The following is a 17873-nucleotide window of genomic DNA, read 5'->3' on the forward strand; positions in this document are numbered from 1 at the left end:
CACTTAATTTCTCTTTGGTCCAAATATTCTCATCAACACTGTGTTTTGAATTGTTTCATTTTTGGTCCGTTACACTATCAATCACAAAGTCAATAGAAAGTCCGTCCAGTGTAACAATTTGTAGGTCACTTCTTTATCACTTCTGCCTTACATGTTTCGGTTTAATACAACCATCATCAGAGGCACATAGTACAATCATGAAAACACTGTTGTTGTTTAAGATGTACACAGTTATGTTTGCTGCGTGGACGCTGCTACAATATGTCGATGTGTAAAAGCACAACACTTGTTAGGATTGTTGAATGCTCTATCAATTCTCGCATTCCATCCGAAACTTCCCTCAAGTTAAAAACGTCAATGTTAAAATATTTAAAAATCTTTTAAAATTTTAAAACATTTGATGTGAATGTTAAGCTCCTCCTTGTTGATTCATCCCAAAGATGGGAGATGTCAGCTTGTGTGTACACAACACACAGCACATTGGAAACATCTAACCACAAGACATATACCTCAAGCTGACATCTCCCATCTTTGGGATGAATCAACAAGGAGGAGCTTAACATTCACATCAAATGTTTTAAAATTTTTAAATATTTAACATTGACGTTTTTAACTTGAGGGAAGTTTCGGATGGAATGCGAGAATTGATAGAGCATTCAACAATCCTAGCAAGTGTTGTGCTTTTACACGTCGACATATTGTAGCAGCGTCCACGCAGCAAACATAACTGTGTACATCTTAAACAACAACAGTGTTTTCATGATTGTACTATGTGCCTCTGATGATGGTTGTATTAAACTGAAACATGTAAGGCAGAAGTGATAAAGAAGTAACCTACAAATTGTTACACTGGACGGACTTTCTATTGACTTTGTAACACTGTGTTCTCAAACACCCTCAAGTCTATGTTCCTCTCTTAAAGTCAGAGAACAATTCGTACCCATACAGAACCACAGACAAAGTGATAAGTGTTTTATATTCTAATTTTTATGTTTTCAGACAGCAGATGAGAAGACAAAAGGTTCTGGACTGAATGACAGCAAGCATTACACAAATTCAATCTCCTCTCAATTTCCTCCTGAATCAGATTTTGTTTGTTGCTGTCATTCCCAAATATTTGAACTGTGCCACATTTTCAAAACATGTTACCTGTCTTCATGTCATGATTTTTCTCTGCATTCTGGTGATGAGACAGCAACATACACTTAGTTTTCTCTGTGTTTACTTGAAGACCAACCTTCTTACTATCATTAAAGTTTCTGAGTTTCTCTGTATTTCTTATGTTATCTCCCAATAGATGCACATCATCAGCACAGACCAGCAGCCTCTGTGTCCCATTCAATTTCAGCCCCACTTGGTTTTCCTGGACCTTCCTAATGGCATATTCTGAAGCAAAGTTGAAAAGCAATGGTAATGAAACATCTCCTTTTATACCATTTTGAATAGAAAACTTATAAGACAAATATATACCTGTAAGGACTTCACTGTAGGTTTATTTAAACACATTTTAATCAACCTAACTAGTTTCATAGGTACCCAAAACTGTGAGAATATTGTACAATACTCCCCTCTGAATTGAATCATTGGCTTTCTTGAAGTCTAAGACTATCTGATGTACTTTCTCATTGTACTCCAATTTTTTCCCCAGATTGACGAGAAAAAATCTGATCAGTACTTGATTTGTTATGTTGAAACCCACACTGATGATCCCCAATAATTTCATCTACATAAGGACTTAACCTTGACAAAAGTATATTGGATAAAATTTTGTTTGAGTTGACAACAGTAATATCCCTCTATAATTACTAGTCAGTTTTATCACCCTTCTTGTAAATTGGCACAATAACAGACTCCTGCCACTGCTCAAGCAATTCTTCCTTATTCCAAATAGAATGAGTTTATGAATCTCAGATGAGCCTGCTGATATGTAAGTTAATAATGATGTATTAACAAAGTAGAATACATAAATACATCTGCACACACACATATATATAATTCGATGTAAAAGAATGATAAATATGTAACATAATGAACAAATTTTAAGAACATTTCTTATTTGCAGTATGTTACACCAATGAAACTTCAATAAAGAAGCAGAACAATTACTGGGCATTGTCATTGGGGTTACTGTGATTCAGAAGGTGGTTCTGTCAGGGTGAGAATGTTCCATTGCACTGTGGTTTGGTTGACCATTTTGATTGCCCCAGATGTGGGTAACTGGGCATGTAATTTTTGGTACTTGGGTCTGCGTTCACGCTGTCCCAGTGTTTAAAGAGTCTCGATAAATAATAAATTAATGACTATTTGTATTAAAGGATTCTGGAGTTCAAAATTACTTTAAACGTCTTGGACTGGAGTGAGAAAGTACTGTGACTTGGCTTGATAAAGACCCAAGTTGGCTGACAACAAGGAACATGCTTTATGTGTGGATGTATATTGCACATTTTACAGCAGATGCACAAACAGGAAGCTATTCTAGTTCTATTTGCCAATAAAAGTAAAAAGAGCCTCCCGTGTCTCACTGGATAGGACACTGGGTGTGCCCCAGGACCACTTGCGAGGCCACGGAAAATGGAAAAACCTCTTACGTTAGCCATCAAGCCTGTCATTATACTACCTGTGTTATCCTGGCTCCTGTGCACACATATCAGTGTGCAGAAGTGCAGTTCTGACTGATTGAGTGACAGGTGTAGGAGGCGTGTGGCTAAAACCTTGAGTTAATGTTAACCACAGAGAAGCCTTCAGACTTCATCCAGACCAAAGTTCTATTCTGATAAGAAATTATATGGTATATTTTGTGGCATAATGCACAGATAATATCATTAATGAAAACGTCTAAAGTGCAACACAAGTGCATTAACGTCCAGCTGTATGAACACGTTACATATAATCATGCCCTTTTTTGGAAAGGGAATAGATAACATCACTACTAAGACCACGACAGTTCCAGCTTGTTCTGAATCTGGGCGTGTGTGGAGTGTAAGTCTGAGTAACAAGCTTGAATGTATCCGGACTGACACAGCACCCATGGATACATGTAACACTGTTTCCACAAACTATCAGAAGAATTGTCTGTGTATGTGGTCATCTAATGCCCATCATGGTTCAGCTACATACTAGTACATAAAAGTGTAGAAATCTGCAATTATTCGGAATTGTTACAAGTATGTGTATAATGTTTTTGGACATTATCCATCGTATTATCTATATTTAAAAACCGTCCTGTTTATATTTCAGAAAACATCAGAGATAGGGACTAGCTCTATCTATTAGGCCCAACTGAGTAGATTTTACCTGAGGATGGAGACAGAATCCAGTCTCTGAAACATGTTTTGAAAAATAAACAGCATGGTTTTTAAATATAGACAAGATGATAGATAATATCCAAAAACATTATACTTGTAGCAATGTACCATTGTCACAAACTTTTACATCTCATTCAGAACTGTGTCAAATTTTTGCAAAAGGCTTATCACATCCTCCACATTACATGCATCTACAGTCATGCAACAGAACTGTTGTAATGACAAATCTGCCTGTGACCACCACCTCTAAAACTAGTCCTGGATTTTTGATTTGGCGGTATCAATCTGTGATCTTCGGTTACTACTGACTGATCGCAATGCTCATTTTGCTCCAAACAACTGTATCTGCCTACACAGTGTATTTGTGTGTTTCATATGATTCTCACAGTTAACAGTGATTATATACCTAAACAGCAATAACCAGTTGGTCTTTATAACAGAAATGCTATGTGTTTATTCTTTTTCTAACTTGGTATTTAATAACAGACAGTATCAAGTCTACATGGCATCAAACGATAGGGTGATGAATTGCAAAGTACAGGAAGTAGTCATGGTCTCATTGTGGGACTATGCCAGCACTTGTCTGGAGAGGGGCACCATGAGAAATCTGTTGGGATAACCAGTGTCCCAAGCACCTATTGAGTTGGGATAGCTCAGGTGACACAGTGAAGGGATGGATGGATTCACAGGCACAAGATTCTTCCCTTCTCCAGTGTCCAGACCAGTTCTGGATCCCACCCTGACTCCTATTGATGGGTACCAGGGGCAATTTCCTTCGGGGTAAAGTAGATGTATCGTGAAGCTGAATGCTTGCCTCCATCCAGTGCCAAGGTCAAGAATGGCGGTGGTATACGTCCACTCCCCCATATGTCTTCATGCCATAGTGCTCAATTAATTAAGCACAAGGACAATTTTACTTTACATGGAGTTAGGAAAGCAGTATATGTTTCTGGCAGTGACCTAGTACAAGTATGAATTCATTTGTTTTGCAAACATAACATCACTGTGTGTAATATTCAGCTAAATAAACTTTCATACAATAGTACATTAAATAAAAGCCAAATCTACAATCTGACTACTGACAAAAGTTACCTGAGAACATGTTATCAAAGGTCTCTATTAATTTATACAATCAAATGTGATTTTTTTTGTAAAATTACAAAATACCATTCCTCTCCTAAAGGACATCCTCTAAGTGCTACTGGCTGCTTATTTTAGCCAATCAGATGGAGAATAGCTAGAGTACATCATAACAAATGTTTACCAGACATCAAGATTCAAGGTTCAAGAAACTGATGAAATGATATGCAAACCTGTATAAAAATAACAGAAGACTGGCACCAAGCTATTTTGAACTCATCGACAGCAAACTCACCTACAGGATGAAATACAATATATGTATATATAAATGCATAAAACTCTGAATTAAATGTTTTAAAAATTATGCGGACATATAAATTATACTACAAACCACACTATGTCCATAGCAAATGTGAGATACCGAGGGATCAGCATCATCATTGGAGAGAATGTAAGGTAACAAAAGATACAGTGGCAACAGCCTACTGCGAGACACAAATGGAGACCTGAAGGCATCACTAACAAGAGGGAGAAAGAGATCTTATGCCCCCTCCATACATGAATGCACAGTTATTTTGTTTCTCTGAAACTACACAGCACAGAATTTTTGTACAGAAATGTCATACTACGAGTATGAAGGCCCTCAGAAGACAAGGTCTAGATTGGAAGATATGATACATGCTCTCTGTGTCAGTGGCACTGAACTTGACATAAACCTTGGAGGAAGTTTCCCCTATATAATTCCATCAGCCTGAACAATTACTTCTGAAATACATGATCTTTGATACAAATATTTCTATATAAATAAACAAGATACAGTTTTTTAGATTAAAAAAACATTATTATATCTGGCTGTATGAAAAACAAAATCATTATACAGAATTACACCACATACTTGCAAGAGTTCTATTAACATTTTAATACTCGTCTCTCACTAATCAAACAGCCTTCCGACTCTGGTCTTCTGGCTTCTAATATCACACAAGCCTCGTGAGTGAGTAACAATGCTTGAGGGGCACATACTGTCTCAAGTTCAACTTTGATCCTGGAAGATGTAGGCAGTGCACTCCACCAAAACACTGTACCACCTACGGGACTACAGTGTCGTAACCAGAAGACAGACCGAATATGTACCTCCATGAGAACTTCAAAACTTATAATCTAACGGACTTTTTTTTACATTTCATATTTCACTTTATAAAGATGCATCCATACTACTTATCATTACAACAGTTTCATAAATACTGCAATCTGTAAAAACTGTTTGTCTAAAATATCTTTGAGGGTATCTCATATCTCAAGTCGGTGACCATATGGAAAGAAAGTCCTGTGTGTTCAACATGATCTCTGCTATGATGTGTTTGATTCCCTGGTATATTTAAGGCAGAATGTGGCACACTTTCTAATGATAATATAGCAATTTAGTGGACCAGTCAGGCTGCCTCACACCATTTCTTATGGGTTAGTTCATAATCCTGTCAATAGCTATAGTGTCAAATAGTAGGATGACAGATGAACTGAAAGGAAGCAGTCATGGCATAATCCAGGGACTATCCTGGAATTTGAATGGCAAGACTGTGCAAAGGCACAAAATACCTCAGTCAAGACAGCAGATATTCTGGCTAAGATTCAAATTATGCAGCCCCAAATCCCATGCCAAAAGCATTCCCATTGCGCTGTCCAATTCAGTCTTTTTATCAGTAACTTACTTTCTGATGTAGATATGGCAGCATATGGCAGAGAAAGGTTTTGCCATTTTCTGCCAGATGTTTCATGCTTTTTCTGAAATATAATAAAATCTCAGGATCAATTCTGCACCGATATTTGGAGTAAATAAAGTCAAGTACTATGCTACTGAGTTTACATCTCAGTAGGGCTTTTTTCTTGACATATGCAGCAATACATCATATCAGCATAATTTAAAAAAATTAAAGTAAATGTATCCCTGTAACAGATGGAGGCCCATAGGGTTGAGATGTTGAAGTCCCACATTTTCTAGAAAATCGGCTCATAGATGGCAGTAAGGTTGTCAGCCTTACGTGCTGGCTGCCCTTTACCCTCAAGAATATTCTTGGTCAGTGACCAAGCTGCATATTCTTAAACATGGAAGTATTCATGAATGATCGGGAATTTTCACACATCCAAATCTTTCAACATCCGGGAAAGGCAATACCAATGTTTATGACCAGTCATAAAAATTGCCTGCAAGCCAATTACAACAATGGGTGGCATATTCTCTGTTCTCAGAACTGAGCGAAATAACATCTCTGTTGCAAATGTCAGTGACCAATCAGCAAGGAAGTATAAAGAAAATGTTTCCACTGAAATTGAAAATCAAGGCAGTCTGTATCCGGTTCTCAAATCTAGTAATACTGAATACTGTTTTCTTCGCAAGTTGACATCCTTCTGCTTCTTCCCCTACTCAGCTGACTTCTATGGTGAGTTACAATGCGTAAATATTTTTCTCACTGCCATCTTTTTCACACCAACATCATTAAAATCAATTTAATAACACAATAATCAATTTTACGCTGAATAACATAAGTTTTTGGTGATCAGCATGGGATATGTCAATGAAAATTAGCACAAATTAATTTAATGATGTTGGTCTTAGGAATCTACAAAATGCTACAAGATTTCATTAGTCCAGTGATGGATAACTAATTTAAATGTAATTTTATGTTTGTCAACATGCCACACTATATACATAAGTGTACTAATACTCTTTATGATTATGCTGTAATTAATTACTAATATTACGTTAGCTTAATGCATGAACTTTAACAAAACTGGAAAGGTATTTACGAGTAAATCTGTTGGGACTGGGCCCTCGTCTTATAAAAAAAGAACTTACTGGGCCGCGGTCTCATAAAGGTTGAGAGCCACTGGTGTAGATGACGACCCACCAGTAGTGAGGTTAAGCACATGCAGAGCTATAACTTCACTCCCATACATGTCTTCATGGTGTGGTGACTAAATAAACATGGGGTTGACTTTATTCAGTCTTCAAGGGATGAACATATAACTTCAGGTGGACACATCAAACTTGAGCTCTTCTGATTCATTACAGTGGATTTTGGAGAGGGTGCAATGTGAGCTGGCTCATTACAAGGTCTAATGGAGGGTCCCTGTACGATGATAATAATGCTTCCAGTTTGGTGATACAAAATATCTTGCTCGGTGAATAACCAACAGCTCTACAATGACATTAGTTAAGAAAACACAACAAACAGATAATGGCCTTCTGTGTTGTCACCATCCAGCCTGGCAGAGGGTTGGAAGAATATACTGCCACTCTGTGTTCAGGGTAGAGGGAGGGAACTTGTGCCACTTAAACACTAGTAACCGTCGTGACCCAGAAGATAACTACCACGAAAACCAAAAATCTCAAAACAGTATACAGTGGAACCCCACACTTAATATTCAGCTCCTATGAACCCAAGTCAATAATCTCAGTGTTAAATTCCCTCCCTTTGGTGCTCAAATTCACTGGTCCCCAAAAAAGCCCTGTATGTGCATTTCACTGTATTTACATTTACTGGACACAGTTATGTGTCTGAATGGTGCATTTATGTCACTGCACTTCCACTACGGTCCCAAGATCAGTATGAGTACAACAATTCATCTGTAACTGAAATTCTTTTATTCAACAAGAACTTTCCATTCTGACTGTCCAAAGCAAATGGCAAAGTAAAGTTTAAGATGTGGACTGGATATGTTCCAATCGTACGTAACTGTCTTGTTGTTACTGTCGATGTCAACTCGGATTTTGTTCTCCCGTACATGTTCACATGTGAAGCTTACTTTGGAGCCCTTCTCTAGCCTTGGCAATTTCGTTGTCTTCTCTCTGCCATCAACAAACACACAGCCTGAATGGAAACAAAACAAAACAAGTAAATGAATACACAAATAAAGTTTGTTTATTCAGAGTTTTGTAACAATGTTTTCTTACTTTCAAGGCACAGTCGAATCCCCAGGTTGCAGAATTATCCCTTTATGGAAATTATAAATCATGACCGTAAAATTCACGATCATCATCAACATCAAGGTTTGAACCTTTCTACCTCTTCTCTTCCTTTACAAGCTATGTAGGTAAGTCAATAAGTAAGTTACAAATGGATATAGAACTTAAACAAGAGTACTGATTTGAAAAACGAAACAAATAAGAGTACTGATTTGAAAAATTATTTTATTTCTCAACATAATCTCCCTGTACACTGAGGCACTTGTCCCATTGTTTCACAAGCCCCTGAAAACCAGCAGCATAAAATTCTTTGGGCTGCTGTTGGAACCAGGCGATGACTTCCCTTTCTACACCTTCATCGTCAAGGAAATGTTCAAGAGAGCCGAACATATGGGAGTCACTTGGACCAAGATCGGGGCTATACAGAGGTTGCTCGAGGACTTCCCACTTGAAATTTTGCAGCGGCCAGGCAGGAGCAAGAAATTTTGCCCCTTATTATAGGGTATCCAGATTGGCTTTGGGACCTACTCACACTCCTATTCACTGGATATGTAGGACTTTTCTCTCAGGGTTAAAGTGGCTGGGGTGTGAAGCTGACCACTCACCTCCATCTAGTGACTGAGGTTAGGATATGTGGATCTATACCTTGACTCCCCCATACCTCTTCATGGGATCATGCTTCATTAATTAAGAACAGACGCTTTTATGAAAAGTTGTGACAGATAAGTTAAAATAATTATCATATAATGCAAAAAACCAAATTTGGACAAAATTATTTCCTTCAATATATCGTTATTTGCTAAGAAATTCAGATCACATGTGAACTTGTATCTGTAACACAAAGGTATGACTGGTAGAATGGTTGCTACTCCCATTGTGTGGAGTGTACTACCCTTATCTAACAAGCATAGAAAGAGACCATCAAATTTAACTTTTTGTAAGCAGACCATTTCTGCATGGTAAATAAGTATATTTCTATTACAACTGTGGACTGGAAGAATTCCTGCAAAAAACCATCCACACTCGTAACTTGGGAGTCACTAGAACAAGAGGAAGTGCATGATGGCTACACATTTTCTGGAACACATCCCTTCTGTATTTCAGGGGAATGCTCCACCTGTATTTACCTCAAGAATGAAAGGATAAACACAAATCATCTGCCAGGAAATACAAGCAGGTGTCAACTTTAGTGTTCACTTGGAGTACAGTGACACTAGTGAAACTGAGCCCCCTAGTACTATGGACACAAACATGCCTGTCATTTCGGCCTCTAAAGATATGTGTTTTTTTTTTATCGCTAGTGGGGTGGGACTAAGTCTCTTGTACTATGGCCACTTCTGGCCTATTGTACCAGCCCAAGATGATAGGTGAGGGTGATTGTGCTGAAATTGGTGGAATGAAGATTGGCAGGGGAAACCAAAGTACTCGGAGAAAACCTGCTCCAGCGCCACTTTGTCCACCACAAATCCCACTTGACCAGACCTGGGATCGAACCCAGGCCGCTGCAGTGGGAAGCCAGTGACTAACCGCTTGAGCTATTGCACTGCTCTAGACAGGTAAGCGTGGAACACTGGCAGAATGGTAACTGCTTGGATAGAAACCTGCCCCACTGCCACTCTAAAGCAGAAATCCCACATGGAATACCTAGTACTGAACCAGAGACTCCAGAGTGAGGAGCCAGCAAATATCATCTTCACTTGCAGCACAGTCTCAAGAAGGCTTCAAACAAATGAGACTGGCACGTGAATCTAAAGTCATGCAGATGTTCATATGCGTCATAACATCACCTAGTGCGTTGACGAACAGTGCTCCTGGCTGCAGAAGGCTTTCACCTGCCACGCCCACATCAACAAGCCCAAGTCCTTCATCACTGCAGCCAACCCCGCATTCTAGTACCTGTCACACATGTAGACATTTTGGATTTTAGGTTATAACAACAGTGAATATTAAGATTATGGGCTTGTAGGATTTAACCTGAAGGTAGAGGCACAAGTTCCTCCAAAACATTAATACTAGCCAATGAAAAGTACATGGCATCATATCCTAGCATGCCGTAATCTTGATATGTATACTTGTTGTGTCAATACAGTGAAAGTGCACATGAATATTTTATCAGCTCTGTTTTGTACTTTGTACATTTTACACATGTATAGTTACATTTGTGTGAGTACAGATACACTATATGTTACCTCCTTCCTTCTCTATAAGAGAAAATACTGTCATGATGAAAAATAATGGTCTTGTGATTTTGATGGATTTACATGTTTTGAGCACCCCAGAATATGAAAAGTTGTTTCTGGTGTACCATCTGTCTGTGTGCATTCATACAAGTACATGGGTTGCGCCTTAATAATACCTGAACAGTCAGTCGGATTTCATTCATATTCGGTATTCAAGACTTTATCCATTACAGGTCAGGCCCATTCTGGCTTCAAAAATAGAGGCCCCTCAGATGGGCCCTAAAACACAAAAATGATTTTCTTGAATACAGTTCTAACAATTCTGATTAAATTTCAATAATTTATGGAGACCATTCCCTAAATAAAACAATATAATTGATTTCTTCAGCAAAATAATGGTATGTGCATTACAGACTCAAATGGAATATGTGAGAGTCTTTGGAACTCGCTTTACTAATCAGATTTCAGTGCTGCACACCATTCAGCAATTGACCAATGACCGACCTTGCTTCCAGGCTAATAGTCTAGGTCAATCATATATGGGGGGCATGCGGTAGTGTAGTTGGTTGAAGCACTATGCTACAAGCCAGAAGGTCATGGGTTCAATTCACGATGAGGTCATTGGATTTTTTTCAATTTACCTAATCCTTCCTGCCGCACTATGGCCCTGGGGTAGACTCAGCCTCTAACAGAAATGAGTACTGGGAATTAATTAAATAATGTTCCTGGGGAGTAAAGCGTGGCTGGCGCATAAGGCTGACAACCTTACCGCCACCTTTGAGCCGATTGTCTAGTGTGGGACCCTCAACGTCTCACAACCCTATGGGCCTGTAGGGCCTGTTACAGGGATAGCTTTACCTTTTACTTTACTTTTTACAATCATATGTGAGAAGCTAGGTGCAATGTCTTTACACTGATTTTTTCAATTACTCGTTGAAATCTACTTCAATGCCATTAAGAAATAAATGAAATAAAGCTGACCATCTACATCTTTCTACTTGCTGCTGCTATGGTAAATTCAAAAGCCCAGCTGTCCCTGTCCTTAACTATGCGCCATGCCATGAATACATGCACGGGAGTGGAAGGATAATTCTGTGCATTTTTAACCTCAGCACTAGATGGAGTTGAGGGGTCAGCTTCTTGACCTTACCACTTTACCCCTAGGGAAAAAGGCCCCAGTGCCCATTGCATAGAGGCTTGGTGGGCCCCTGAGCCAGTGTAAGATGTTGCGGAGATGAGACAAATCTCTGCTCTTGCTGGGAATGGAACCACAATCCTGCAGTCATCCAGTCATTACACCAACTGGGTCTCACATACAGTCACACAGAGGAATTTATGAAATCACTCTCAGCCTGGAAATGGTCAACATACTGCACACTGAATCCGATTATGCTCTTGTTCTTTAGAGATCAGAGCTGCAAACTTTGAGCTCAGGTGTCATTCTTCATCTCTTCCATTTCTGAACCCTCATTTTCACCATTACAGCGAACACAACTGGCCATGACACCTAACAGTGCAATCACCAGTATTAGACTCTCATCTGGCCAAGTTCTGAGTCTCATCCTGTCAGATCTTTGTGCGCATATTTCTGCTCACAGATCCAAACCTTCACCTCTGCCAAAGGTTCACATGAAGCTTCTTATTCTTTGTTTTTGTGGGTCACTTCATGATGCTGTCAGTATTTAGACTGATGCCTGATACCCTGGAAATGGGTTGTGAGGAAGTAGACATAGTCCCTAGAGGGACTCAGCAAAAACCATGAAAATCCAGTCAGGATAGCTTTCTTCCCAGGCAAGACTCACACAGAGCACTTCCCAAACATGAGCACAGTCTTACCATTGTGCCAACCAGGCTGCTTGGTCACATTAAGTTGCAGATCCCATCCGCAGACAGCCACTATCATGGTTAGTGGGGGTAAACAAATGTGCTTTACAGCTACTGTCCCTATCTGGAGAGGGGTTCAAATTGTAAACACAGGCCATATGTGAATGCCATAAGAAAAACATTAGAGAGGGTGTACTCCATGACAAAGCCTACTTCAGAAATGAAACAATGAAATTTCAATCACTGGAAGTCTACCATATTGAATTTCAACAGTATCTGTGAAACAGTTCATCGGATGCACAGAAAAGTCCATTTATACCATAGGCAAACCAGGCTTTATTATGGATCAATATGGATGAAACCAGGAACAGTCCAGTGATATTAGTGTGTCTCTGCTGTATCAAATTTCATGAAACTGTCCAATGACTCAGATGCTGACACTTTTTTTTTATTGCTAGTGGGGTGGGACTAACTCCCTTGTATTGCGGTCACTTCTGGCCTATTGTACCAGCCCCTGATGATAGGTGAGGGTGATCGTGGAGCAATTGGTGGAATGAAGATCGGCAAGGGAAACCAAAGTACTCGGAGAAAACCTGCCCCAGTGCCACTTTGTCCACCACAAATCCCACTTGACCAGACCCAGGATCGAACCCAGCAACTAACTGCTTCAGCTATGGCACGTCCCATGCTGATACTAGGTCACAGACAGATGGACACATATGACCTCCACAAAAAGGATATTTATTTTTCACTTTGTAAAGAATGCCTCGCAGCAGTACATACCGTGAATTCGATAGAATGTCCGGGTCCAAACTGAGCAGAACTGGAGAACAGAATGGCCTGATCAGTTGATATTTTTGTAGCTATCTTGTTCTCATTTGTTATCTTGTAGTTTGTATTCGAGAGGTCCCAGCCTGCAACATGTCAGCGCACTACTTAGCTAGTGCTGAAGGCCACAGGGCTCTACATAGCTAAACAATGAATAACAACAAAGCTTGGCAACAAAACCTCAAGACAAAAGACACTTGACCAAGACGGAGATGGCAGATAACGTGAAATTGAATTTTAGGGAAAGAATTTGTGACCAATGTGGTAAGCCTCTTGGATCACTTTCTTAACCATATCACCAATTGCTCCTGTATCATACACCCTTCAGAGCACAGTGGTGACTACCTGAACCACCTGCTTTAACATCAAAGGGAACTCTGCAATCTGCCCATAAATTATACATGCATTTCAGTTATTATTTCTCTAAAGAGAACTAATTTATTTTAATTCGCTTGAGGGGGTGGAGTCCAACTGGGGCCACTTGGCACAGCAGCCACTGATTCGCTTACTGTAGCCTGCCCCGGGTGATTATGATGATGGATAATTTGGTGGAATAAAGATTGGCAGGGGAAACCAAAGTACTCGGAGAAAACCCACCCCAGGACCACTATGTCCGCCAAAAATCCCACTTGACCAGACCCGGGATCGAAACCGGACCGCCGCGGTGGGAAGCCAGTGACTAAGTGCTTGAGCTTTGGCAAATAAACAGAACTAACCGATTGGTCTTCATACTGGAGACACAGCATATACAGTACTGTCTTCTTCTGGAATTTAACCCCATGCAGTCTTACAGAAAGTTAATGAAGTTTCAGAGGAACTTACTTCCTCTGCCTTCAATGTCTTCATTTTTCTATCCTGAATATGGAAGCAGTATATCACTCTAAGACACTGGCGACTTTCTACCAGACCAAACAGTTATGCATCTCAGAACACAGTGCTCTTCATACAGATGTGAGCCCCGTGTGTTTCCTGTGAGTCAGGGACTGAATTTTTAAATATAAATTATTTAGATGAACTTCATTGTCCAGAGGGAAAACTGGTCAGTGACCCTGGACGTCTGAAACTTACAAAATGGATCATAATTTGTTGTGGCAACTCGTGGTAAAGACCATGCACTCCACTCTGTGTCACCTTCCACTTGACAACACACTCGGAATGTGTATGGCACACCAGGTCGCAGGTCACGCACCAGATGCTGACACTCTGATCCAAAATACACATCATGGAAGTTACCCTCGAGCAGATTCATTTGGCCTCGCACATCGCCATATGCCATCTGCAGCCGGAAACTGTGTATGTCCACCGTCCGTTCAAAATCCACCTAAAGATCAGAGTCATGAACATAACTTGGGGATCTCAGAGTGACTGCATGCAATGCAGTTCTCTTGTGCAATCAGCTGTGTCAAATGTGGAGTGAGTATCCAGTGTTCTGGACAGCATGTGTGCCTCCATCCAGCCTCTGAACGTTGGACATGAACCCCATCTGACATGGGCACTGCACAGTAATACAGTACAGCATCAGCTGACCTTAGAAAAACAAAATTAATATAATACAGCTTGCTATTATGACAAGGTGCATAAAGAAATGATTTTTCCCAAGAGACTAAACATATATATATATCCACTAGAGCAGCCGTGTCAAACATGCAGCCCCCATAGCCACAAAGTGCAGCCCCTCAACTTTTAGAGCTAATTGATATTAAAATCAATATTAAAATTTTAGTAGAAATATTTTTTGTAAAGACAATTTTCCAACAGACCACAAGACAAGAAGACTCACACAGACATAAATTAGCAGGCTGCAGGAAATTCAATGTTTTGCTATTTCTAACATAATTTCTTGTGTAATATCTCTTTTTACATATTGAAAAGCTGTTTGATACTTGTCAAAAATGGCATTCTCTTGCTTTTTAAAACTGTAAGATATGTGACTTTAGGTAATTATATTGAAATTATTCCTAAATAATAAATAGAATTAAATTTCCTTTTATCAAAATCTAATGTATATTTCTATTTTGAAGTGCGGCCCTGGACTATTATTTATAGGGCTGAGGTGGCCCTCTGTACAAGTTGAGTTTGACATGCCTGCACTAGAGTGTCACAGCCACATAGGCTATCCTGGGATTGCAAACAAATATATATTGCTGTACTATCACCTTCCTGTAGCTGCACAATTGGTGGCTTCTGAAGTCGGGCTCAGCTCCGTGAGTGAGTGAGTGATCACCTTCCTGTGTTGGCATTTAAAACCTAGTATTTTAAAAGATTATGAAATGTGAGGAGGCCCCTAATTAAAAATTATATATCAAGCTATAACTTACTAAGATAAATGAAAAACTTGGCAACATAGCGTACTTCAATGACCTGATGCTTGCCTGCCCTGTTCATATCACTTCCACAATTGCTGCAATCCCTCCTGTCATGCTGACTGCAACACTGGTCTGTGTCTTCAGGTAGAGGGAAACCAATTGTGACATCTTTTGAACTCAAATTATCTGCATATCTACCGAGGCAAGTATTGGTCAGGTCTTGTTTTCTGTCAGCAAATTATCTCATGATATATAATTAACTCAAGGATTTTAACCAACTGACCCCAACTTGTAACTAAATGGCATCTGATCCATAAAGGATAACAAATGACCAGATGTTCTGCTGAGTGTTCAGGGGGCAATACAGCAGCATATTTAGAATGCAGCTTTCCTAGTGGACACTGTGTGAACTAAACATATGCCATACCTCTTCCCATCTCACTAGCAGTGCCCCAGGTTTCTCATCCACTTCTGTAACTTGCACAGGCCCCATCCTGGATACTGCCCCCACTCCCGAAAGTGTCTGCTCTACTTTGACACTCACGGACTCCATGGGGCACTGGAACGATATGTCTGGTACCTCCTCCAGACTGGGAACTGCAGGCAAACTGGAAGCATCAAACTTTAAGTGCTGTATCACAATAACAATACAATATTTTTCAGAGCTGGAAGTAACTTCTGCATGATTACAGAGAAAGCAGGGTTTGCTCTGGTTTGGACAAACTGTGACTGAATTTGTTCAGAATCATTGAATCTCTAGGCATTCATTCACATAACTCAAGTTTCACTGGCTACTAAGGTTTTTGAAATGTTTTAGACTTCTACGTTCACAAGAACTATCATTTCTTTGCCCAGAATGTGGTCAATTTCCTTGCCAACATCACAGTACACAGTGGATGAAACTTTAAGGAAGAAATAACACTCAATTTCAGAAATCCATGTTCACTTGTTAACCTGAGGAGACAGTGCAGGTGGAGGATGACTCAAACTTTGACCAGAAATACTACCATAACAATTGCACAGGTACTCACGTATTAACGGGTTACCAAACTAACTTTAAAACTTATCCACATATTGCCCGTCACATTACATACCAATGCCATCTTAGAAGTCTATTCATACAAATATAACACAAAGCTTAATCTTAGAATCTGCCCACAGCAACAGGTCCACAAGGAGGGGTTTTTGGTTTTTTAAATAAATATCTAAATATATTCTAAGATCATGCTCTGGGTTTAATTTTTACAAATAAATTTCTATGGTTGATAGCAATAATGAGGCAGACAACATGGGAATAAACTGTGAGTCATGTGGGTTGTCTGTTAATACGCAAATACTCTTGCACAAACCAAACAATAAGTTTTACCAACCTTCCAAGTTGTGAAGCCTTTTCAATGAACTTTACAATTTCCTCTGCACTGGTAATTCCACTAACTCTCAAAATGTTGCGGCCCTCTTCAATATACGCCTCTGTGGCTTGTAACTTCCCTTCAATGAGGTCATGACATGCCTTCAGGGGGATCAGACCTTCCTCTTGATATCTTAAAGCTTCAGTTTTCAATACATTTCTTCTTTTATCTAAGGCATCTATTACAACCGATGTAAACAAATCAAACACATTATCAATATCTTCAATTGTCTTCTGTGTGCTTGTGTTCACCTGAAAATATTTTAAAACTTTTTTTTTTTGGCGCTACAACCCTACAAGAATCACTGCTAGAAATATAACATAACACCTACCTGTTTTTTGGCAACTTCAATTGATTTTATGAGACCTTCAAGTTTAGAAGCATACTCTTTAGCTGTATCTATAGTTTCTATGATAGTTATCTTCGAGACATCCTCCATAACAATTCAAGGCTGCTGAAAATACAATTAACAGTTACGGTATTTGATACTTTCCATTTTACGTAATTCTAAGTATCAACTGCCATCTACTCATGTAACTTCCAGTATTTCAGCTACAATGCTACCTTTCTAGAACTTATAAAACAGAAAAACAAGCTCTATTTCTTTAAATACAACCATCAAGTACAAAACTACTCAAAATGTAGTAACTTTACACATGGCATCAGCAGCCCTACATGTTACGCAACCTGCTTCGCATGGCACGCCCCAATGCCGCCTTCCGGTAAGGTGACGTCGCTAACCTTACGCTTTCAGCATGCAAAACACCTACTGTGACACAAACTAACAAACCTGCATAATTTACTACACAAATATCCGATATGGTACTCATGCACCAATAACAGCATTACATTTTGTTAATGAACATAAGATTATCACCTTCGAAATTTACACACCGCCATGTTGATACATCGGACGCTTCAGGGTAGACAACCTAACACTCAGCTTGTAGCATAACCAACATATGCAGAGAAAAAAA

General features: G+C 39.4%; 1 protein-coding gene and 1 non-coding gene across 8 annotated transcripts; one reads left to right on the forward strand and one right to left on the reverse strand.

Annotated features, from left to right (window-relative positions):
* Positions 1-2098: 2098 nt before the first annotated feature.
* On the forward strand, positions 2099-2266 carry LOC111868121. The gene has a single exon (XR_002843459.1). It is a non-coding gene; the product is annotated as a U1 spliceosomal RNA (small nuclear RNA).
* A 5739-nt stretch (positions 2267-8005) lies between these two features.
* LOC111868117 (cytokine receptor-like factor 3) lies at positions 8006-17858 on the reverse strand. Of its 7 annotated transcripts, none has more exons than XM_023858513.2 (8): positions 17774-17858; positions 17228-17347; positions 16858-17147; positions 15915-16095; positions 14250-14502; positions 13137-13267; positions 10137-10245; positions 8006-8254 (listed from the first exon to the last, which is right to left on the reverse strand). In XM_023858513.2, exons 2-8 carry the CDS (start codon positions 17333-17335, stop codon positions 8028-8030), a joined length of 1299 nt encoding a protein of 432 aa, XP_023714281.1. In that variant the 5' UTR covers positions 17336-17347; positions 17774-17858; the 3' UTR covers positions 8006-8027. The 7 variants fall into 7 exon arrangements, with proteins under 7 accessions (XP_023714281.1, XP_023714279.1, XP_023714284.1 ...); XM_023858511.2 differs by having other exon boundaries at positions 17228-17350; positions 17774-17842; XM_023858516.1 differs by having other exon boundaries at positions 17687-17778.
* Between the last annotated feature and the right edge of the window lie 15 nt (positions 17859-17873).

This window comes from Cryptotermes secundus, unplaced genomic scaffold (assembly GCF_002891405.2).
Source record: "Cryptotermes secundus unplaced genomic scaffold, Csec_1.0 scaffold1440, whole genome shotgun sequence".
NCBI classification, from domain to species: domain Eukaryota; kingdom Metazoa; phylum Arthropoda; class Insecta; order Blattodea; family Kalotermitidae; genus Cryptotermes; species Cryptotermes secundus.

What these genes read in the sequence shown, in the direction of transcription:
- LOC111868117 (XM_023858513.2), bottom strand. Translation starts at nt 17,335, where the DNA reads ATGGAGGATGTCTCGAAGATAACTATCATAGAAACTATAGATACAGCT. An exon ending in TGCTAGTGAGATGGGAAGAG is followed by an intron (nt 14,503 to 15,914) that starts GTATGGCATATG and finishes TCTGATCTTTAG; the next exon opens with GTGGATTTTGAACGGACGGT. An exon ending in GACATTCTATCGAATTCACG is followed by an intron (nt 10,246 to 13,136) that starts GTATGTACTGCT and finishes CATGTGTGACAG; the next exon opens with GTACTAGAATGCGGGGTTGG.